The 23,342-nt window shown below is 39.1% G+C and overlaps 4 protein-coding genes across 5 annotated transcripts; 3 read left to right on the plus strand and 1 right to left on the minus strand.

The window, feature by feature from the left end:
- The first annotated feature begins 5,560 nt into the window (after nt 1-5,560).
- On the plus strand, nt 5,561-8,615 carry LOC120775585 (probable insulin-like peptide 7). The gene is made up of 3 exons (XM_040105821.1): nt 5,561-5,816; nt 8,033-8,196; nt 8,301-8,615. The coding sequence occupies exons 1-3, from the start codon at nt 5,698-5,700 to the stop codon at nt 8,462-8,464; spliced, it is 447 nt and encodes a 148-aa protein (XP_039961755.1). The 5' UTR covers nt 5,561-5,697; the 3' UTR covers nt 8,465-8,615.
- A 2,606-nt stretch (nt 8,616-11,221) lies between these two features.
- On the plus strand, nt 11,222-17,849 carry LOC120775620 (matrix metalloproteinase-14-like). The gene is made up of 10 exons (XM_040105867.1): nt 11,222-11,500; nt 11,576-11,728; nt 11,880-12,076; nt 13,719-13,880; nt 13,953-14,242; nt 14,299-14,468; nt 16,801-17,030; nt 17,093-17,196; nt 17,292-17,414; nt 17,494-17,849. Exons 1-10 carry the CDS (start codon nt 11,318-11,320, stop codon nt 17,823-17,825), a joined length of 1,944 nt encoding a protein of 647 aa, XP_039961801.1. The 5' UTR covers nt 11,222-11,317; the 3' UTR covers nt 17,826-17,849.
- Nucleotides 17,780-19,707, minus strand: LOC120775621 (probable dolichyl pyrophosphate Glc1Man9GlcNAc2 alpha-1,3-glucosyltransferase). Of its 2 annotated transcripts, none has more exons than XM_040105868.1 (5): nt 19,569-19,707; nt 18,851-19,505; nt 18,529-18,794; nt 18,353-18,463; nt 17,780-18,298 (listed from the first exon to the last, which is right to left on the minus strand). In XM_040105868.1, the coding sequence occupies exons 1-5, from the start codon at nt 19,634-19,636 to the stop codon at nt 17,800-17,802; spliced, it is 1,599 nt and encodes a 532-aa protein (XP_039961802.1). In that variant the 5' UTR covers nt 19,637-19,707; the 3' UTR covers nt 17,780-17,799. The 2 variants fall into 2 exon arrangements, with proteins under 2 accessions (XP_039961802.1, XP_039961803.1); XM_040105869.1 differs by having other exon boundaries at nt 18,851-19,494; nt 19,569-19,656.
- A 312-nt stretch (nt 19,708-20,019) lies between these two features.
- Nucleotides 20,020-22,628, plus strand: LOC120775622 (nuclear transcription factor Y subunit gamma). The gene is made up of 3 exons (XM_040105871.1): nt 20,020-21,164; nt 21,265-21,459; nt 21,522-22,628. The coding sequence occupies exons 1-3, from the start codon at nt 20,181-20,183 to the stop codon at nt 21,864-21,866; spliced, it is 1,524 nt and encodes a 507-aa protein (XP_039961805.1). The 5' UTR covers nt 20,020-20,180; the 3' UTR covers nt 21,867-22,628.
- The last annotated feature ends 714 nt before the right edge of the window (nt 22,629-23,342 follow it).

A 23,342-nucleotide genomic window follows, 5' to 3' on the forward strand; every position in this document is an offset into this window, starting at 1 on the left:
GTAACCGTTTTTATACAATAAAGCCTTAAATTTACAAAAAAAACGGCGGAAGCAAAGTTGTAGACCTATTAAAAAAAATTTATTTGAAAAAATTTAATACTTTATTACTATTATTATTGTCACTCGAAGTTGGAACCTCAAAAAAATGCACATGGGTGGGCCAGGTGATTTTGGCTCTTGATGTTATCTGAAATCAAATATTCTTAATTATTCTTAATCTATAGACATGTCATTCTGGTCAGAACTACTGAAGTTAAATTTCAAGGGTAGATAACAAAATGGGGGACTTTGGAAAAAGTCCTTTTATTTTGGCAAAGAAAGGGTTTTAAATTCTCGTTAGTACCGACGAGAACTATAAGTGTGTAGAATAGCCTGTTAAAATTTGAAAGCAATCGGTTCAGTAGAAAAAAATTTAGGACCCGGACCGACCAGAAAAACAATGTTTTCAGAAACACGCGCTCAAAGTTCAACAACTCCGAGAGAGAGGACTCCGAGGCGTTCTATGAAATTCGTTATAACTCCCGAAATATTTCGAATTTCTGTCTGAAATTTTCACAGTATATTCTCAAGATATTGTACTTTCAAATTAAGTAAAAAAATTTTCAATTTTTTGAACCCAAGTTACCTTAAACAAATATACACTAAGTTTATGAATAGTTAGTAAACTTCCACAAAAACGAAAACGTTTGTTTTAACAGTGTTTTAAATTTGCAATAACTCTTCAATTTGTCTGAAGTGCTTTTTATCCTTTTTACAAGCATTTCAAAAAGGAATCATTCAAAATTCAAATACATGCATAGGTTAAATGTCAATATGCGTTACAAAAGGCACTTTAGGTGCGCTCCCGCTGCTTCGACAACAGTTTGCACGAGTGTGCCACGTTCAACAAGTTCGACATTTAACGGCATAGACAAACATTTGAAAAAAAGCATAAACAGCAAAAACGAAAACATAACCTCACTAAAGTGCTTTTGCTGCGCAGTTGAAATGGCGCTCAGCTGCTGTGAGGCTGCAGCCGATGCTCAGGTGCTGAAGCGAATAAACGACGGGAGTATCAAGTGCGTCATTGTGTGGCACAAATTGGCCAATTGAACCCGTGTATGCGTGTGTGTGCATTTCAGGGCGCGTTAAAGTGTTTCGAGTGCAAGCGAACGAGTATGAATGTTGCTACATATTTTATTTTGTGGATTTTTTTCAGCATATTTGCCATACATTTTGTTAAACTAAACAATAAACAAGCGGCGCTGCAGGTGTGGGAGTGTAGCAAGAATACACTGAAACTGTGCAAATATTGTACAATTTATGCGAATTTATAAACAGGTTAATGCGAAAGCAAACAGAGCGTCGACGGTAAGTATATACGGGTATGTGGATATAAGCTGGTGGCTAATAAGCTTGCAACTTGTTGCTGACGTCGTTCAATGCGGAGAGTCGACATAATTTAAGTGTGCGTGTTAGTGACTGTAGATTGCCTGTAGTGAATACGTCAATTATAAAACTGAAATGTATTTTACGAATTCCTTGCCTAAACAGAACCAGTGGTTGCTTATAAGTAGCCAGAAAGCCGAATATTCGGCATTTTTCAACAACTTTAGAGATTTCCCCATATATTTTCCTCGAAGTGCAGAGATTTTCAACGAAGCGTTTTCAATTTTTTGCAAAAAAATATATAAGATTTGGTAATAAGATTTTCTTTTTTTTAGAATGGGTCGATTTATGAAATATGCATAGATTTGTTCGATAGGGATCTTCGTGCCTATTTTCAAAACACCGGAACAGTTGATTTTCACAAACTTCAGTTGAGGTGAATTATTCACCAGCAAAGTTGCCATAGCCAGGAATTGGTAGAGATCATTTGGTGTCTTTGCCGAACTATAATGTGGATGCATAAGAAGCTTCCGACAAAATTTCCATAACTTCTGGTGAGCCACCATCGATTTTTGTGGCCTGTCGTTGTCGTTGATGGAATATAAATCCTTTACTGTGGACCAAAGCTGGTCGCTTCCGGGCGATTACTACCTTCAGACGGTCCAATTGTTGACAGCACAGGTTTGAATTGAGAATTCAACCGTAGGAGAGCAGTTCATAGTACCTATATATTTCCCCGCTAACTCCACCAAACACTTAGCAAATCCTTTCTGACTGTCAATTCAGGCTTGGGCATTGCATTTGGACCACGACCGTTCTCGCTTGACGTTGTGGTAAGTCCACTTAATCCTGTAACTAATCGCTTCAGAAATGGATCGTTTTTATATCGTTTCAGCATTGGCTCGCAATTGCAAATTCAGTCTATGAGGTTTTTTTGTTCTTCTTCTGTTGTAGCGAGCCTTATTGAAATTGTTCCAAACCGTTTTCTTTGCCATGTTTAACTCCTGGGCAATGGAAGCAGAGCTTTCATGATCGAACTCGACGATTTCCATTATTTTATGAATTTTTTCGGCAAATGACCTTTCGGAGCTGTTCTAGCATCAGACCTTTATCAAAGAAAACTAAAAGATACTTAAACATCACCTTAACTTTGAGGCACCTTATGCGGAATACCACTAAATCCCTGCTACAAATCAACAAACAAAGATTTCAAATGTCCAGTGGTATTAGATTCAGAATCAATATTCGTCTTGGTGGAAAAAATATAATTAAGTCGTGAATACTTTCATGAGACGATTTTCGTGAATTATGTTTACCAATAAATCGTTCTGTGGTTTGCCGAAGTTAAATGTTGTCGCACTTCGTCTCGGGCGATAGATCACGATATTAGCATATACTAAAAACCGAAAGCGAAAAAACTATGTCAAAGCAAATTACATTAAAACAGCCAATTATGAACGGTACACCAGCATTGGCGCCGAAGAGTAATACTCAGAATGCTGAAAGAATCCAAACACAAGAATCTACTTAAATGCACAATTGACTTGAGCTCGGACAGAAGTAATTTCAGAACTCCAAATTGACTATCAAAAATTTCTAGCCTTTTCAAGGCACTCAGCTTAGGTAAAGCAGAATATATAAAACCTGCAAAACATCCTTTAAATTAAATAATACTGCCGGAGGAGTCAAGTAACAACCAAACCTTGTACCTCGCTTAAGATACTTACTATTCTACTATTGCCGACATTTGCATAAATACTAAAGAGGAGTAGTGGCAGAATAGATTTTGTGCAACACTGGAGAGGTTAGGTTATACTGGCCGGCTGTCACGCCATACGTAGACCTACTAGTCCTTTGAACTTTAAGAGCGATTTGATGTCTAGTTTGTTACTTCGTCTAGTCTCCTGAACTGCGAAGCTCCTAGATATTTAAGATGAACTCTGAGTAACGCCGGACAGAAGCATAATAGGTAATCCGGCATCTCTTTCATGCTCACCTCCCTGCACTTTAGCATTTATTTATACGATGTCAAACAGAGGAAGAGGAAGACCTCCACTCCGTTGGAAGGACCAGGTGGAAAAGGACCTGGCTTAGCTTGGAATCTCCAATTGGCGCCACCCTGCGAAAAGAAGAAACGACTGGCGCGCTTTGCTAACTCGCCTATAACCGGGTAAGCGTTTTCTACGCCAGTAAAGAAGAAGAAGGTTTGCAATTTCCATCATCATGGAAAAATATACGATCTAACAACGAGTCGAAATTATTGAAATTTACTATCGAAATTCGGAGTCAGTGGCCTCAACTTTAAAAGTGCTCCTCCAATTTATGGTCGTCATAATCGTCCTGTCAGATCAAGAAAATCAGTCTCACACACGTCGTTCTCAAGCATTAAGCATCTCTGTGACGTCGTTCTGACGAATTTTGTAAAAAGATCTTGGCCTACTTCCTAACAAGATCAAATTGACTCAAGAAGTGAAGCCGCTTGACCACCAGAAACGTCGTAGGTTCGTAAATTGGGGTGAGCATCAACTTGAAAATGATCCGGATTTCCATCGAAAAATCATCTTCAGCAATGATGCTTATTTCTGGCGTTATTGGCCAGACAGAAATCCACGCGTGCTACATGAGTCACCATTTTATCACGAAAAAATTACCGTTTGGTGCGGTTTATAGACCGTCGGCGTCATTGGCCCGTACTTCTTCCATGACCGACATTTTACTGTGTATGGGAATCGCTAACGCTCAATGATAACCTAATATTTTTGGCCCGAATTGGATGACATGGACTTGGACAATATGTAGTTCCAACAGGAACAAGCCACACAGCAAATGTCACAATCGATTTATTGAAAACCAAGTTTGAATGACGTGTTATCTCACGAAATGGATACGTCAAGTCTGTGGTCTATGCCAACTAGCCAGCGGCGATTGATTTCGTACGAACGTGAAATTGCAACAGTATCGGCCGATTTATGCTAGAAAACCGTCGAAAATTGGGTTCAACGTCTGGACTTCTGCAAGCGTGGCCGTGGTGGAGTTAATTGGATCCCTGTTCAATTTTAAAGCTTCGCAAGGGTTTATCAAAGGCAGCCCAATCAGTAAAGCAATCATCAAGGCATGAAGAAGGGATAGATAGAAGTACTGAAGAAACAAATAACCATTACTTTCAAGATTGGTTATATTTCGTCTGAGATTTGTTAAAAAATTCTAAAAACGAAATGTCTGAGGCTGAGAACTTCATAGCCACTTGCTGCACAATCGCAAATTATTCCTGTAGGGCTGCGATGGATACAATAATTTACACTGCCGACGCCTGGAGCTAATGAACAACGCTTACACGCTTGTGCTGTCAGATTTTTACGGTGTTTATTAGAAAACAATGAAATGGCGCAAATATAAGCAACAGGTTTTTGTCCACAAATGAGTTGAGTATATTTAGATGCCAGTGCACACATGCATCTGTGTGTGTGTGTGTAGGTTTGTGAGCATATTTGTTCGCGTTCGCATATATTTGCGCGTGAGGAAAACAAATGAATTCATTGCTTGCGCTTTTCCATATGGACGACGGTAAGCACACACACGCACACATCCATACACAGGTGAATATGAACATGCGATAGTGCGAGCGTCCAAGCACAACCCTATCAGTGCCTAATTTACACCGTACTACAACAACAACAACTGAATTAAACAGATACAACGGATTGTATTTGAGTGAGCGTTAGATATGTCTTCATTAGATCGGTTGAAAGCCACAGAGTCATATGCTTATAAGTACATACATACAAACATACATATGTGCCAATGCATAGTTGTGAGTGTTCGTGTGTGTTTGTAAGCGTTGGTTCAAATGCAAAGAGCTATAAAATTAAATAAACGAAGCCAAAATTAACATGCGCTCAACAACAACAACATTAAGTACAACAACAGGCATAACAACAGCTATGATAACTAGGTGTCTTCCAAAGTCGTAATTTCAAATATCATATGGTCCTGGCAGCATAGAAACACCGCCATCACCACACACTGCCGCACACCCGTGCACCGAGTTGCAGGTGTTTTAAATCTCAGGCAACCTGCGCATTTGGCTTAACCGCTCGAAGTATGGGTTGCGGGTTAGAAATCAAAACGCTGTCGCACTGGCTGTTGGGAAATCAGTTTACGCCTTGCCGTCGACTCGTCCAGTTGTGCAGTTCCACTCCGCTTGGAGCAGCTTGTGTCCGCGTAGTGAATTGTATTGTGCTCAAGTGTGCTTCTTGATCAGTGAATTTTGGTTTCCGTTAACATTGCGGTTTAATTGTAAACAGGAAAACACTCGGTTTTCGCTTTGAAATGTTACCAACCCCCGGTATTTTGAATAGCAGCTTGTTTCTATGCTTTTTGTTACTGTATTTCTTGCAAGTGGACTCCATACACACCGAAGAGGGTTTGGAGCTCTTATTTCGGGAAAGGTAAGGTTTTTGAGGAAATCAATATATTACAAGGTGCGTTCCAAAGTAAACAGGACTTAAAAAAAAACAGAACAAATGGTATTTTCGGCAAAATCGTTATTCAAAATAGTCTCCTTCTGCTTCAATACAGCTTTTACACGGTCCAAAAGCATGTCGAACGAGTGTTGTAGCTCGTTGGCCGGTATGGCCGCCAGTATGCCGGTGCAAGCCTTTTGAATGGCCTCTACGTCTGCATAAAGCTTTCCTTTCATAGGCAAATGCATTTTTCCGAAAAGGAAGAAGTCGCACGGTGCCATATCAGGTAAATACGGGGAGTGGTTAATGGTTAAAATGTAATTTTTTGATTTTGATCAAATAAGCGGTCACAAGCGTCGAATCGAATGTTGGATTCTGAGCATTTTTTGGTCGTCAGTCAATGTGTGCTGAACAAACCGTGCACACACCTTTCGTAAGCCCAAATGTTCGGTCAAAATGCGCTAAATCGATGTTTTGGAGATGTTCAATTCCATTTCCATGAATTTCAATGAAGGTTTCGGCTGATTTTTGATGAATTCACGGACAGTTTCGATGGAATTTCTGGTGATCACGGATTTTGATTTGCCCACATGTTGATCGTCATTTATGTCTTCACGACCACTTTGAAAACGTTGAAACCACTCGTGCACTCTGCTACGGGATAGGCAATCATCGCCATAAACTTGTTTCATCAATTGAAATGTTTCAGTAAAAGTTTAACCAGTTTCCAAACAAAATTTAATGTTGACTTTTTGTTCGAAGCTCATTTTCGCACCGAATCTGAACCGAAAACGCTATTCCCATTTACAGCATACTGGACTTTCGTCTTTATTTAATCAAAACTGTAAAATATGGCTTATTTTCTCTTTGTTTCTGTCCATCTTTGACGCGTTCTTAAACAACACAGAGTCTAGCAATACAAAATTGTCTGAAAGGTTTTCTTGAGCGAAATTTATATCGAGGCCAAAACTCGAAAAAAACCTGAACGAGGGAAAAAAACCTGAAAATTAGATTTTTGTCAGATATTTTTGCAAAAAAATTAAAATTTCAGTGAAAATTTCGCGATATTTTTTTTGGTTTTTGAAATAGTTGTAATCAAAAAAAATTCTTCGTCCAAGTCTTTAAGAATTGTCTCAAAGACCTGTGAAAAATTTCATGGAGATCGGTTGAGTAGTTCTTGAGAAATCTGGCCAACCGACATCAAAAAACAGAGTTTCGAGAAAAACGGGTTTAAAGACGGCGCACTTAGCCAAGCTAGCCTCGAGCGTACAAGTCCTCAAGGCTGTATCTCCGAAACTATTACCCGGATCAACTTGAATATTTGGGGCAATATTCTAGAGGTGTTGTAAAATTTAATAAGACGATAAAAAAATCGATCGATTTTTGAGAATAGAGTATACAGCCTTCAAAGACGGTCGAGAGATCGTTGAACACATGCCTCGTTCTGAACGACCTTCGTCCTCTTCAACTGATGAAAATATTAGAAACGTGAAGGATATGCTGCTTGAAAATCGTCAGGCAAGTATTTGAGCGATGGCAAGAGAGCTCCACATCTCTCAGGAGTTTTCCTAATGACTATGGTTGAAATTTTTTTATATGAAACCCTTTCTTGTTCGAAAAGATGAATTTTTTTTCAAAAAGAGTACCGTAAACAGGTCCTTTTGGACATGCGTTTTCAGTCGATCGATGATATAAAACAAAACTTGCTGAAGGTGCTGACGGCCATCCCAAAAAGTGCTTATAAGCAGTATTTCGAGGACTGCAAAAATCGTTGGCATAAGTGTATTACATCTGATGGATATTACTTTGAAGACGAAGAAATAAATATTGATGAATAATTAAATATTTTGCGTTTTATTTACAATCTTCGGGTACTTTTTTGTCACAATGTATATAAAGATTACGGTCTATGTTCACGTTCTCCAAGTTATTGATCAAAAAATGCTTGAACCAATACTGGCTCTGTCAATTTTTTATGAAAAATCTATGTTATGCTTTGGTCCAAATATGTTGTTAAAAATAGTAAACAATATGGGATTGTAAAACCGAATATCACATTAAAAGTGTTTGTCTCTCGATAAGCTTTTAAATAAGGCTCCGAAACTTATTCTTATAAAATCCATCAGCCATTCGGTGGCGATTTAAAAATTCTCCAAAAAATAGCTAATTACACAAATTATTTTTGTTTCTGACCATTATAGATCACAATCGGATTGGGAAAATGTCTGGCATCAGGAGACACATTCACGATGTCGCGACAAATTGATACGTCAACTGTTCTGGGCCTGTGAGAAGGACATTTATCGACTGACAAGACGCAATCGCAAACGTACGGACGATGAAGCAATGCATAAAAGGAGCAAACGTGAGTAGAGAGTCTATCTTTTTACCAATATTACGCTATTCATAAATATTGTAGGTAAAAAGGTAGTATAATATACGATATCCTAACAATTCATATCTTACTAGCCATCGCACGTACCTGGCTGAAATTGGATTATGTGAACACGCTGTTGCGCACACGACGCGCCGATGCGCCCTCGATTACAAATGAGTGTTGCACTAAGGTCGGCTGCACCTGGGAGGAATATGCCGAGTATTGCCCCTCGAACAAGCGTCGCAATCACTACTGAGATGAGGAGGAGACCAAGGCGCGTGGCAAAGTGGGTTAATGAATAAGGAAAAATGAGACTTAAGATATGCAACATCAGGAAGAATAGGTTCAACCCGAATAATGAAGATGATCATATACATATGTATTTGGTTAAAACAAGCTATTTTCAATATAAGATATACAAATATTATGTGCGATTGATTAGAAAAAAGTTGTTGTAAAAATAATATAAAATCTTAACGAAATGCTTGTAAAATATTATAGATAAATACTCATAGTTACATGTATGTATGTATACAAAGGCATTGTATAAATGTATGTATGTATAATGAATTGTTGTGTTTGCATCAAATAAAAAGTATATATATTTTGTTTTCTACTCGATGGTGAAGAAATGTGGTAACAAAAAGTGGGTATGGGGGAACAAAGCGAAAAAATTATAACTTAAAAACAATGCGGTTTCGCAAATGACTCGAAACGCGCACGAGCAACAGTTTTTATTCTTATTTGTCATAAAGTAGTACAAACAGATGCGTAGAGAGAAAACCGTGACCCGGGGAGGATACAGGAATCGAGCCCCCAGATCCATCAATTTTTTGGAGAAAAAATTCGCAAAATATTGTTGCACAGCACCGAGCCGCCTTAAGAACTTCGGGCTCGGTAGGAATTGATCCCGATCTCGGTCACTGATTATAGCTAGACTTAGTGTATATGTTTAGCACGTCTAGCAAAATGAGATTCATTATTTTTACAATGAACTGCTTTAGTCATCTGTATCTCACGGCGTATAAGTGAGATTAGGTTACGCTATAAGCGTTAGATAAACAAGATTTCGTACTAAAAAACTTTTTAGACAGGTTGGTGATTGCTTGACTCAGTATTGTTTTAGAACGCGTCAAAGATGGACACCATAAAAGAGAACATATTGCCAACAATTACACCAACTGAAAGAAACAATCGCCCAGATGTGGCCAGCTGAGGCCAACAGGGGAGGAATTATGTATCATGGCGACAACGGGAGACCACATATATCGATAGTGCCTCAGCAGAGAATTATTAATTAATTATTGTGAGAAAAGTTTGTGTTCCTGCCAAAGAAGTCGCAAAGGCCTGAGGTTGGATTCCTATGTATACCAATGATTTTGATAGAGAAAAATTAATCCCAATAGAAACTTGTGAAAATCATCTTTCTTAGTTTTGTATCAGTTAAGAAACAGGTTCTATAAAATGAGAGCGAAATTTGTCGCTTTCCTTTATAAGCTTTTTACTTAATTAAGCCCGTGAAAAGAAGACTACTTTGTCGATTTCAAAGCTGCTTTTTACAGCACGAAAAGGAGCTGCATTTATGCCGCTATGTCTGAATTTCGTATCCACGCAAAACTAATACCAAAAGCTCCGTTCGATACCAAACGAGGTTTCAGACAAGGCGACTCTCTATCGTGCGACTTCTTTAATCTGCTGCTGGAGAAAATAATTCGAACTGCAGAACTGAATCGAGCAGGTACAATCCTCTATAAGAGTATACAGCTTCTGGCTTACGCCGATAATATTAATATCATTGGCCTCAACAACCGCGCCGTTAGTTCTGCTTTCTCCAGAACGGATAGGGAAGTGAAGCAAATGGGTCTGGTTGTGAACGAGGACAAGACGAAATATCTCCTGTCATCAAACAAACAGTCGTCGCACTCGCGACTGGGAGCCTAGTCGTTACGTTACTGTTGACAGTTATAACTTCGAAGTTGTAGATAATTTCATTTATCTTGGAACCAGTATTAACAGCAACAACAATGCCAGCCTCGAAATCCAACTCAGAATAACTCTTGCCAACAGACGACACTTCGGACTGAGTCGGTAATTGAGAAGTAAAGTCCTCTCTCGACGAACAAAAACCAAACTCATTATTCCCTTCCTGCTATGTGGTGCAGAGCCATGGATGATACGGGTTTTCGAGAGAAAGCTCTGAAAGTATTCGGCGCAGTACCCGCGGTGGAAAGCAGACGAAGGGAAAGACCTCCACTCCGTTGGAAAGACCAGGTGGAGAATTACCTGGCTTCGTTTGTAATCTCCGATTGGCGCCAAATAGCGAAAAGAAGGAACGACTGGAGCGCTGTTGTTAAATCGGCTATAACCGCAAATCGGTGTCTACGCCAGTAAAGAAGAAGAATCATCGGTTCGTACTTCTTTTGAAATTAAGCTGGTGACACCGTTACTGTCAATGGAGCGCGGTATAGATCGATGATAACCAGCTTTTTATGGCCGCAAATTGAAAGAAGTTGATCTTGACAACATCTGGTTCTCACAAGAAGGGACTGCGTGCTACACAACACGTGCAACAACCGAATTATTGTGAGAATAGTTGGTGTTCCTGCCAAAGAAGTCGTAGAGGCCATTTGAATGACATTATATTTGGAACTTTATTGTATCGATCGTAAGCATTTGAATTTCCTTAACAATTAGTGTGTGTGTGTGTTTTTTTTTTTTTTTTTGTTTCTTTTTTTTGAAAGTAATCATATTACTCTTATTAAAAAACTCAGTACAAACTCTATAGCCTAAGATTAGCAACACCCGATTTATAAGCGATTAAAAACAAATACACAGCGCTCATCACTAGCACTTATCTTAAGCCTGTAAGTCACGCCTCAATATATCAAGCTTGGGCCAACGCCATCACATTATTATTACAATACAAATATACATACATATATTTTTACGCACGCTTTAGTGATAAGCCCGCAGCACTATGTACATGAATAGCCCCTCCGACCGATTGAATGGGCGCACTCTTAAGTCAGTTGCGAAAATCTGCTCTCCCCGAGCAGAACTGTGCGTGCGTGCAGCGGTAAACGGAAGTGTGTTAATAATTTTCAAAATTATGACGTCACTTTGGCTTTGTCTGATTATTTGCTTGGCGCTAGCGTGGGAGACGCGGCAAGCGCCAGCAAATCCAAATATACAAGATTCAATAACTGCCACAACAATAACGAAGATTGAAGAAATTACTCAAGAAGCGGATGCGCGCGAAAAACGGAACATTGAAGTGCCGCCACCGGAAATTGTATGCAAAACAAGCACGAAACAACAATAATAACAAAACAAATTGTATTGTCAACTATTATTATTCTGATTTTAGTTGCGCTTTATGCGTCGCTTTGGCTACTTGGAGGCCAATCCAAGCGATTCGGAATCACTTTATCATGAGTCGGCGATTGTCGAAGCCATAAAAAATGTACAAAAATATGGAGCGCTCAACCAGACGGGCGAGCTGGACAATCAAACATTGGAGGTAGTCTAAAAATAAGACATCACAAGCTTTCATGCAAACATAAAACATGCTGATAATGATAAGCGTGTGTGAAACATTGAACTTAACGGCACTTAAAGCTCTTGAACCCGCATCAGCAATGTGTTAATTTTAGTTTTTATTTACTTTTAAGCTCTTCAGCAAGCCACGCTGCGGCGTCCCTGACATTGAAGGCACTCCGTATTATCTCACAAGCAGCACACAACGCGCATATGTGCAAAGCATCAGAGACAGAAGGAGTGAGTCACGGGCAGGAAGTGATTTTAGTGTACGCCGCAAACGTTTTGTGGTCGGTGCGCCTACCTGGAAGAAACGGCGTTTACGTTACTTGTAAGTATGTGTAATCTGAGGTAGTGGTATTCGTGTAGCCATAGTAAGCAATATAGGAGGTGCTTAGAATTCAAAAGTGAGAAGAGTTAAAACCCCTCATTGGATTAAATCACCAATTAAGAGAAGAGCTATGATTCCAGGAAACTCATATGTAGGAGAGAACGTCGTTCGGGAGACAGAGGCTGCCTTCATCTTTTTTTCTATCCTAATTCAGAATAGTGACACGGAAGTAAGAACTTTTCGAAAATCACTTCAAATTCATCTGTTCTTTATTCTCTGAACAAGATATACATATTAAATTTGCCACGAAATTTGTTGCACCTAGAAGGAAAGGTCGGAGAATTGTATAACCGATCTGAAATTTTTCATACCTTTTTCTCTCTAAGAAATTGCTCATTTGTCGAAATCGCCGATATCGGACCACTATACGATATAGCTGTCATACAAACTGATCGATCAAAATCAAGTCCTTGTATGGAAAACGTTTTTATTTGTCGAGATATCTCCATAGAATATATTCCGAAGAATATTTTCAGATCGGGCCACTATAGCATATAGCTTGTCATTTATTTATATAATCTTGCAACATGATAGCTACAAAGTATAATAGCTTTGATCACCTAACGGTTGTTTCTATCATCTCAAACTAATCGAGATAGATATACGGTTATACAGGGTTTGTCCGGGAAGTAATAGGACTGATTTTCTTCTGCCGGGACTGTACTTCGGAGTTCCTGGCTGACGAACGAGCAGCTGGTCTGTTGTCAGGACAAACATTTTCGCGCGACGTGTTTCTGTGAGTGGTGCAAGCCGAAAATGCAGCGTTCGTTAGAGCAGTGGTAAGCGATTAAATTCTGTGTGAAACTCTGTAAATCTGCGACAGAGACGTCTGATATGATCAAACAGGCATTTTTGGAAGGCCAGGAAGAGGTCGCTGATGAAGACCGTGCTTAGAGACCTGCGACTTCGGCAAACGCTGACAATGTGACTCGTGCATATTTGTTCCTCCTAGACAAACCGTCAACGCCAAGTTTTACGTGGAAGTCCTCAAGAAACTCAAACGAAGAGTCAATCTGAAAAGGCAAATATGAAAGGCAAACATTTTGCGACGACAGAGAGGATCCAAGCAGAAGGCACCTGGGCTCTCAACGCTATTCCGGTTTCGTCTTCCGTGACGCCTTGAATATTTGAAAATCGAGGTGGCAGCGCTGAATCGACGCAGAAGGAGCCTATTTTGAAAGTTTTTAAAGAATTGTAAAAAATCTTGTAGCTCTCTAACAGAGTTCATGCTGAGAAAACTTAATGGAAGCCTCTGGCGGTATAAAAAAAATTCTCATACCAGGGCATCAGAGGAATGATAGCGTTCAGGACCGCCCAAATGTAACACCTAAGAGATAGATGTACAGTCCAGTCAGACCAAATATTCTCTAATAAACGATTATTGAAATAGCCAGAGTTGTCAAACAACAAGAAGACGAAGTGGAATACTTTAGGACGATACTTTATGAAAGTAACTAATATTGTTAATGCCCGAAGCCGGATTAGATGTTAAGTACGACTTCTTTTGCTACACATTACACAAATACCATTACAACTAGCAACACTGCTATTATAAATTTTAAGTTTTCAATATCATTCTTAGCATCAGCAATTGGTCTCGGAAAATTCCAAAATCTCAAGTGGAGCGCGACATCGCACGGGCTCTGGAGCTATGGGCACGGTATAGTGGTCTTCGTTTCGAGCGCGTCAATGACACCAATGCCGATATAATTCTCTACTTCGGCACACGATATCACGGAGACAAGTACTACAAAGAATATTCTAGAATATAAGTTTCAGTTTATAAAATTTCATGATAATTCTACTTTTTACACAGCTTCTCTTTCGATGGACCTGGCAACATATTGGCCCATGCTTTCTACCCCTATGAAATGGGTTCTTGGGGTGGTGACGTACACTTCGATGAGGACGAAAACTGGCAGGAGAACTCCACCGATCGAGCAACGGGTGTGGACTTTTATGCAGTTGCAGCACACGAAATCGGTCACAGTTTGGGCTTGGCGCATTCTCCACATTACAACTCAATTATGTTTCCCTACTATAAAGGTCCTGGAGCGGGCACAACACTAGATTATGATGACACATTGGCTATGTACACCATATACCGTAAGATTTTTTCCAGTTTTAGAGGAAAGTATTTTCAAACGATCATGGCATTTCAGTAACTAAAGTTTTGGAAGACGATGAGAATATCGTAACAACACCAGAAGAGCTGCAGATAACGTTAACCACTCCCACTCTCCATGTGGAGAAAGAGGAGAGGTCGAAGCAGACAACTAAGAGCGCATTGCCGTCATTTCATGACGTTTACGAGACCGTAAAACGACATAAAGTAAGTAAGTGGTCAAATATCTGGGCCCAACTCTGGATTCCACTCTTCGGAAACAGTATGTTGTTCTGACTATAGCTACAAAAGCACTCATATTGTACAATCGAAATCCTGTAGCTGCAAGCCAAGGATTATCACGCAGATGTACACCACGACCGTGAGACCGATTATTTCTTGGGCGACAAAAGCTACATCGACTTGCCAGCATCTGCGCGTTGGGTGCAATGCTTACTACGGCACCACTGGAAATCATGCTAGAACTTACACCGCTTCACCTAATAATCAATCAAGCAGGCAAACATAAAATGACAGCAGAAGGGTTTGACAGAGGGAAGGCAATCTCGCTCTTCTCTCAATTAACAGCATTACCAAAAGAGTAAACTTCATTAGAAAATTTAAAGTCTCCCGGCAGTAAGATTGATTCGATCTATTGCCAGGAATCGCAGAAGCACGTACCAAACTCTCCATACATGTTGGAAGCTCTCCAAGCATTTTCCTAGCAGGAGTCTTAGCTAAAAGTCGGCCTGTAGAGAGAAACCTCCAAATCAACTATCGCAAAGAAAGTATTGCCATACTCAGCGAAAGTCAAAGAACTTAATGCGATCTCTGTTTATGAGAATAAATCTTTACTGATGCAGTAGTGCATAGAAGGGCTGAACAGCCTGTCAGATTTTAAGCAATTGCACCTTATCTGAGTGCCCAGTCACAAGGATATAGCAGGGAATGAACTAGCTAAGGAGTTTATCCGTTCTGAAGTTTCCACCAGAATGGTAGAATCGAAACCCTATATTGGGGTTGGTCCTCATACTATAAAATAACTGTTTCGCAAAGAGGAAAGTCTCGGCAGGGATAAGAATGAAAACAATCCCAAGCCATGCGCCAGGCAAAGTTGCTAATGGGTGCTAAACGTAATCAATCACCCAAGAAACAAGTTCCGGCGACTTGTTGCATTCTACACAGGCCATGTAAGCTCAATAAGCACTTATTTAACGTAGTCCTAGCCTCTTGTGCGAACTGCCGATTCTGGGACATGGAGCCGGAGACTCCCGAACCCCCGTTGCAGACACAGGATTAAGACCCTTGGATACATGTTTCCAATAGGAAGCACATCGCCTCAATAACACCCAGCAGTATATTTGAATTCATCAATTTGCTGGGACTATGTGAATCGTTATGACTTACAGACAATAAACCTTAGGTCGCGGTGAAAAGCTCATTTATTATACATATATCTAAGTGGAAAACATAAGCGTTTAGCTTAAGAATTACACTCATGCAAGTAATCTATACTCTAAATCCAAATTTTAGCCGAAATTAAAAAAACTCGGCTTGAAAGTGGAGGTCAAAGCCGAACGGTTAACTCAGGACCTCGAAGAAATGCTTATCCTCTTTTGCACATAAAGTAAAGTTGGAATAAGTAGGAGTTAAACGATCCCAGGAAGATGAATCATGAGCTTAGTCAAAAAGTAATTAAGAAAGTGGACGAATATATTAGTTATACGAAGACCCAAGTGCACAGACTCGCAAACCATCTGTTATTGTTGTAGCGGTTATCTAAACCCTGTTCGGGTCCGTTCCCACGACAGTCGACTCTACTTAACCGGAGCATATCCGAATTTTTTTCCGAACAAGGACTGTCAAACCGACAGCATTCCTCAAAATTACTAACAACAACAATCCCGTTTGGGTAGCAAGGCGCAATATAGCTTTATGCAGTTTTTCGTCTGCAGAGATGGTTTGATTCGAAATACACCATTCACTGGGATGGACTGCGTTCCCGCGACAGTCCGGTCTACGTAACCGGAACGGACCCAGATTTTTATCCGGCCAAGGACTGTCAACGGTCAACGGTCGGCAGAATTATACTGCTACAACAACAACAACGGACTCCGTTCCCAAGACAGTCGGCAGAATTCTACTGTTACAACAACAACACCGGACTCCGTTCCCACGACAGTCGGATCTACGTAACCGAAACGGACCCGAATTAAATTTATACATTTAAGAACTATCAACTCGGCACAATTTTGCCGCTACAGCAACGGAGTCAGGGTAGTTTTCAAGGACTCCACTGTTGATAGCATTCTGTACATGTCTGAAGTTAGTTTCGCCAGTAATCTGTTCGGTGTGTTATTCTGCGTCAGCGAAGTAATCAAAGAGTGACCTTTTGATGTTCCTATGAGAAAAAGATAGCTGCAAGTGAGATTCCTTTGAAAGCATTAGAATGTTTCTTAACCGGAAGCATACAGGCCTTGACATCAATAGGCTTAGATCTCAAATAATGCAGACAATAATAAATCAACTAAGTTTTTGTATTTTGTTCTGTTTTTTGCAGAGCCGCTTCGCTTCCAGCACGACAAAACTAACAGAACTTTCAACTAGCAATACAGATATACCACCGCCAAACCCAACGCTGCCTACTTTATGGCCAAAACCAGAACTTTCGAAGATACCAAATATATGTCTCGGCCAGTTCGATGCCGTGAGCGTGTTAAATGGAACGGTACACGTTTTCAAGAATGAATATGTCTACAAGTTAACGCCACGTTACACCGTTATGAACGGGTATTTCAAAAATGAAAATGCAAACATTAAAGACTATTTCTTAAAACATTTTCTTTCCGTAGCTACCCGATGAGCATTTACGAAATGTTTCCATTTCTACCGGCAGATGTCAAGCGCATTGACGCTGCTTATGAGCGCTACGATGGCGCTGGCGTATTTTTTACAGGTATTTGTAACGTATTCATTTATAACTGTACTTTATTATTATTTAACGCGAAATGAAAATGTGCTTACCTTCTCTCTATCACTTCTCTCTAATAGGCGATAAATATTGGGTATTCAGCTATGCACAGAGCAAGCGTCCTATACTCATCGAAAACAGCCCGCTTCCAATCGAAAATTTGATAGGTTATGCGCCACATATCGACGCCGTTATGTTGTGGCGTAAGTGTTTGTGATTATGTAACGGTACTGCCACAGTGTAAAACTGTTTTTTTTTTTTTGTTTTTCATATTTCCTGCAGCAAAAAATAATCTGACGTATATATTTGCTGGCGAAAGATTTTGGCGTTATAATGATCGCTTGAAAACGTTGGATGTAGGCTATCCAAAGCCTATGCGCCGTTGGCCCGGCATCCCCGGCCATATTGATGCAGCAGCGACGTTAAACAATGGCAAAACTTATTTCTTCAAAAATAATCTTTATTGGCTTTACGACAATGCCAGCATTAGACCGATGCGTGGCTATCCCAGACGCGCCTCAAGCGCTTGGTTGCATTGTGTTACAACAACAAGGAAGCCACTACGCAATTACAATACAACAGTTACTTTTATTGCGCCTTCAGCTTTGACTTGAACAACTTTGATTTTGACTTATCCTTAGCTTTAACGGTTTTTGTAGTTGTTGTATTGGGCTTAAAATTAGTTTTAGTTGTAAAAGATGCACTGGGACTTATAGCTAGTGCATGTAAATAATAACGAATGAAAAAGTATGTAACAGCTAGACCACAGTAAAGTGATGTCAGTAATAGCGGTAAAAATGGCAGTGTTTTGTCTAAATGCAAAAATGGACTTATGAAATGTTCGTATATGGGAATCAATACACAACCAACTGTGTAAAGCTTTTCTAACACATGCAGTTTCGTTTGGCGCTCGTTCGGATACAGGTTGGCCAATTGCCCGTACATGAATGCGACATAGGCTAAATAGAGAGCGTAACGCAGCAGCAGCACGCACGATTGGTGAAGTAATGGAAATAGCGAGAAATAACCAAAAATGCTTAACCAGTATGCGTATGTGGCATCCGTTGGGAGGAGTACAAAAAGCAAGCTGTAAAGGTGAAAAATTGTAGAAATGAAAGTGTTAATGCCAAAAGTTGCTTACCACAGTGGTAAAAGGCACATTAATATGGCCTTCTCGTGTACGTGCCAGCCAAACATGAACGAAGAGCAAGAGCAAATAACAACGGCACGCAGAAATGTAGCTTTTGATTCGCTGTTAAAAGAATTGGATTTTGTTGAAGTGGCATTTAGCAATGGGAATTGAGCAAGCAAAGATACCTTTTAGACGTATAGGCAAAGAGTTTTATCAATATTGGTAACATAAAGAGCAAAGTCAGCACAAATGTTGTGCGCGGCGTTATGTTAGGCAAGAACTGTGGTTCAAACTCTTGTACAAGGCCGGAAGTGGTTGATGGGCCTATTGGACTTGGAATGCGTAATAATTTGGCTACAACTTTGTCAGCAGTATTATATAGGGCCCAGAAATTTGGCGCCCAATAAGCATGTGTTAAGCCACGTTTGAATGGAAATAGGCGACTAAAAACCTGAAAAGTACTAAGCTGTAATTTTGTTTTACTTCTTGATAAATATAAAATCGCACCTGATCCATCTGATTATAGAATGGTCCGAAAGCAGCTACAATAGGTGTTAAACCGACAATTGCCAATTTAGCTATACAAATTATTGCATTCCTTGTGCACTTTGAATCCAGGCAATAAAACTTCAGCAGATAAACTGCAAAAGCTGGTGCCATGTAAAGAAAAATATGCTTAAACATAAGTAATGACGCAAATGTGAATGCTGAGAGCAGATAACGTTCCTCCAGCAGAAAACTTATACTCAGCAAGAGAATACCAAATAAGAAACCATTATATTGGAAATGCATATGATCCACAAATAACAATCCTACGTTAAACAAAAGTAACATCGCCGCAGCAAATGATTGTGACGATGATTGCGTTATTTTTAATGCCCGTAGAGATCGTCGTACACCAACAGCGAACACTAGATCCACAATTATCACTGAGCAACGTTGGAAATAAATTGTAGCCGTAGAAGCATAGTTGAGGTTTGTCACGACTACCATTTGCGGATCCACGAAGGATGCGGCATAAGATAGCAGCCACTCAAAATAGGCAAAGAAGGGTGGATAGTCAAGCGTCCAATTGCTAGTGTTTTCATAATACCATTTACTTATGGGTAATGAATGCGTTATAGCCAACCAATTCCGGTGTACTTCGAAATCTGTGGAGTGACTAAGATACAGTTGTTATAGTACATTGATATATTATATTGAATGCCTTTTGACTTTGACTTACGGCGAAGGAATTAGCAATATTTTAACTGCGCTAGATAGAGCGAAAATCTTCCAGAAATGGCACTCCATTATTGGAGCCACTGATTAGAAAAAATTTGGGTAGTTTGTTTCTACTTTGCCAACTAATAAAAAAAAATAAAGCCGGCTGATGTGGAGTTGTCATTTTCATTGATAACAGGTATAAAGCATTCACAATGAAGCAAATTAAACACATACATGTATGTAAATGTCATGTAAAATATAATGCCCTGAATTATCAGAGTACATTGCTCTTTATTGTAAATCTCTAATATAAATACTCCATTAAATAAAAATATTGCTTTATAATATTTCAACAAACTAATCTCTTTGTTTCTTAGATTTTAATAATTATGTTTATCGATTTCTGTGTATCGATTGCGTGGGTCTCGATGAACATTTAGATGTGATTGACTAAATTAGGAAGAGGAAGCAAAGTAGTGAAACCAATAAAAAAGTGGAACACAACAGTGACTAGTTTGACGCCAAAACTTATTTAATTCATATTTTTTGCACATTTGCCATTAATAACGTGTAAAATATAATTCCAATACATTAAAGTATACTGTGCAGTGTTTAAATATCAGTTGAAATAATGTCGCACTCCTACTCCAACACGCCGAGTAGTAGTGGCGGCTCTGTGTCAGTACCTGCCACTACCAGTGGTGGTCGGCATGGTAGTAGCAACAATCAATTAAATACCACCCATATCATATCATCTGCAACATATAGCATATCGGGTGATGTGGTAGTAACCAGCAGTAGTGCCCCCAACAATCCCAAAGAAAAGCAATCAACGAAGACACAGCGCACGGCTGTTGTACGCAAACCTCCACCCACCATTGACAACTTCTGGCAGAATATTATGGCAGATGTGCGAGCGATACATCAAGTAGATGCCAAACATCAAGCATTACCATTGGCACGAATTAAAAAAATTATGAAATTAGATGAAAATGCAAGGATGATAGCGGCCGAGGCGCCACTCCTTTTTGCCAAAGCATGTGAGTACTTCATACAAGAGCTTACAATGCGTGCCTGGATACACACTGAAGAAAGCAAACGACGCACACTTCAACGATCAGATATTGCACAGGCTATAGCTAATTACGATCAATTTGATTTTCTGATTGATATTGTGCCGCGTGAAGATATAAAACCCAGTACGAGTAGCGGCCAGAAAAAGGACACGCAGCAACAGAGTACCAACGTGAATACTGTAAATAATACAACAGCTACAGCTGGAGCAAATGCTGTCATGACTGCAGGCACCGTGACTTTACCCGTTAAGATGGAAACAGCTGAAGGTGAAGTGTTGACTTTTAGCGCGCTCAATACCGATACCTTAGCCACAGCGACTGCCCAACCACAACAGACACAGCAAGCGCATACCACTATGCATGCGCCCCAACAATTACAAATAATACAACAACCATCCGCGACACAACCACAACAGATGCAATACTTTATTGCCACACCGGAGGCTCTAAATGCAGCACATGGACAAAATGCGGCGCCACAGCCACAACTGCAGATCATACAGCAGCCGGCGCAACCGCAGTACTTTATAACTACTCATGTAAGTGAAAACATTTAGTTTTAAATAAAGTGAACAACAAACGTCATTTATAAATATATCGTTGAAACACTTTTAAAAACATTATTATTTTGATCATTAGCAACCACAACAGCTTATATTGACAGCAGGTCCAAATGGACAATTCACTGCCACACCTGCACCGGCCAATCCTGCGCAGCACCAGCAGGCGACAATTTTACAGAATTTGGCGCAACATCAACAGCACCAACAACAACCACAAATACAATTGCTGCAGCAGGTGGTAACACCAACAGGCGAATTGACCAATGTGCCCGTAAGTTAAATGCATATCGTACACAGAATGGCTGCAACGTAATTATTTCTGTCTGTTCTTAGATCGCTATCAACGCAAATCAATTGAATTTATTGCGTCTACAAATGCAACCGCAAGCAACGCAGCAGCTACTGCAGTTAAATACCGCCAATGCCCCAGTCACTACCTCGCACAATGTAACCGCTGCCCAAGTGCAAGCTCAACAGCACCACATTCAACAACAGCCGCAGCAGCAGCAACTTCATAATGCAAGTGCTGGTACTGCAAACATATTTATAAACGCCACACCACACATTGCTGCGGCACAACAACAGCAGCAGCAGCAACAACAGCAAGTTAATGTTGCCGGCGCCACAATTGTGGCTACAGATCGCACTTTAGGCGGCAACTATCGTCCGAATTGCTAGCCACCGGAGCTAATCTACCATCCACAAGCAGCACCCACTTTTAACATTTCTTTCGCCACGAAAGGACACATAGCGGCACAATACAATGGTAGAGATCACATTTGAGACTTGCACATCAGTCTTTTAATTTACTTTAGTCTTTAATAATTTTAGTAATTATACATTCATAATGTATAAAATTCATCATAAATTATAGTTATGCATATATTATATATTAATTTAGAATATGCAAGTGTAAATAGTGAATATAAAAAAGGCCAAATAGATTTTAGAGCTAAGTTTATAAAGTCAACAAAGGGAATATGAACGGCAGTAATACAGGTTTAAATGAAATTAATTCGAGTCTGTGATTAATAACCGCAGTTTACGCTTGAAACTTATTACGCCGCATATTTGTGCAAACGAAATCTATTTTAGCATTTAGGACAGAGTTACAAAATTATATAAAATGAATCTTTTTTAGAATACGTATTATTGGAAATGTGTTTGAAATGAACGAACACAAAAAATAAATCATTTGGATGTTAATGATGTATGTAAATGTGCAAAAGTTTAATACAAATATATATAATGTAGTAATTTTAAATATGTTGTTTACTTGTGTATCCGGGTATCCTCCCCTCCTCTTTTCCGTTTTTTTAGTTTGTAGCAGGCTGTCTGGTTAACAACAGACTCGCAGTATACTTCGCATGTACCACAATGTTTTAAATTAATTAAATAATCTATATAAAATTTTTCTATCACACGGTCTTCAACAAAGTGAAATAATAATATAAAATTTGATTACACATTAATAAAAAAAAAACATGACACAAACAGTTAGTATAAAAATTTCCTACTAAATCACTTTTTAATAAAAAAAACAATAATTTATGCACCAACCGTTACTTGGCGAACAAAAGAATATACAGGGTGACCAGCATGCCAGGTTTTCTACAATCAGGAATGTATCCACTACAGCCTACAGGCATTGCGCGAAGGATTCGGCGCATTCAGCCGCAAATTATTGACTTTTTACTTTTTTTCTCAATCAAAAAATTCATGAGGCCCATGTAGTCTCAAATGTTATAATTATTTGTTTTATTTTTATTATTTTCTGAACGAAGACATTTAATATTAATTACCTAATTATGGGCAATTGAAATTTTTTTTCAATTAAAAATGTTTGTTTTTGGATATATAAATATATTTATTTTATTATTACTTAATACTCAAAAATTAATATTGATATTATAAAATATTGTTATTATTAATATGCTTAATAAATATTGTGTTTACTTTTCTTATTTTTTATGTGATGAGTCTGCTCTTTTGTTTCAAAACTATTTTTTGAAAATGACTTTATTGAAGTTTTTTTGAAATCTTGTCAAATATTAAAGCAAAAATTGTTTATTAATGTATAGTTGTTACAAAAGGACGAATATTACAAAATATATATTTAAAAAACATAAAAAAATATTCAAATACCCGTTATAT

The sequence above is a fragment of the Bactrocera tryoni genome, chromosome 4 (assembly GCF_016617805.1).
Source record: "Bactrocera tryoni isolate S06 chromosome 4, CSIRO_BtryS06_freeze2, whole genome shotgun sequence".
Classification (NCBI taxonomy): Eukaryota; Metazoa; Arthropoda; class Insecta; order Diptera; family Tephritidae; genus Bactrocera; species Bactrocera tryoni.

Excerpts from the sequence above, each read along its gene's own strand:
- LOC120775585 (XM_040105821.1), top strand. The coding sequence starts at position 5,698 with ATGTTACCAACCCCCGGTATTTTGAATAGCAGCTTGTTTCTATGCTTT. Across the intron at positions 5,817-8,032 it reads GAGCTCTTATTTCGGGAAAG|ATCACAATCGGATTGGGAAA; the intron begins GTAAGGTTTTTG and ends TGACCATTATAG. Across the intron at positions 8,197-8,300 it reads AATGCATAAAAGGAGCAAAC|CCATCGCACGTACCTGGCTG; the intron begins GTGAGTAGAGAG and ends ATATCTTACTAG.
- LOC120775621 (XM_040105868.1), bottom strand. The coding sequence starts at position 19,636 with ATGGAGTGCCATTTCTGGAAGATTTTCGCTCTATCTAGCGCAGTTAAA. Across the intron at positions 19,506-19,568 it reads ATATTGCTAATTCCTTCGCC|TCACTCCACAGATTTCGAAG; the intron begins GTAAGTCAAAGT and ends ACTGTATCTTAG. Across the intron at positions 18,464-18,528 it reads TTTGCCTATACGTCTAAAAG|CGAATCAAAAGCTACATTTC; the intron begins GTATCTTTGCTT and ends TTCTTTTAACAG.
- LOC120775622 (XM_040105871.1), top strand. The coding sequence starts at position 20,181 with ATGTCGCACTCCTACTCCAACACGCCGAGTAGTAGTGGCGGCTCTGTG. Across the intron at positions 21,165-21,264 it reads AGTACTTTATAACTACTCAT|CAACCACAACAGCTTATATT; the intron begins GTAAGTGAAAAC and ends TTTGATCATTAG. Across the intron at positions 21,460-21,521 it reads GCGAATTGACCAATGTGCCC|ATCGCTATCAACGCAAATCA; the intron begins GTAAGTTAAATG and ends GTCTGTTCTTAG.
- LOC120775620 (XM_040105867.1), top strand. The coding sequence starts at position 11,318 with ATGACGTCACTTTGGCTTTGTCTGATTATTTGCTTGGCGCTAGCGTGG. Across the intron at positions 12,077-13,718 it reads AAACGGCGTTTACGTTACTT|CATCAGCAATTGGTCTCGGA; the intron begins GTAAGTATGTGT and ends TATCATTCTTAG. Across the intron at positions 13,881-13,952 it reads ACACGATATCACGGAGACAA|CTTCTCTTTCGATGGACCTG; the intron begins GTACTACAAAGA and ends CTTTTTACACAG.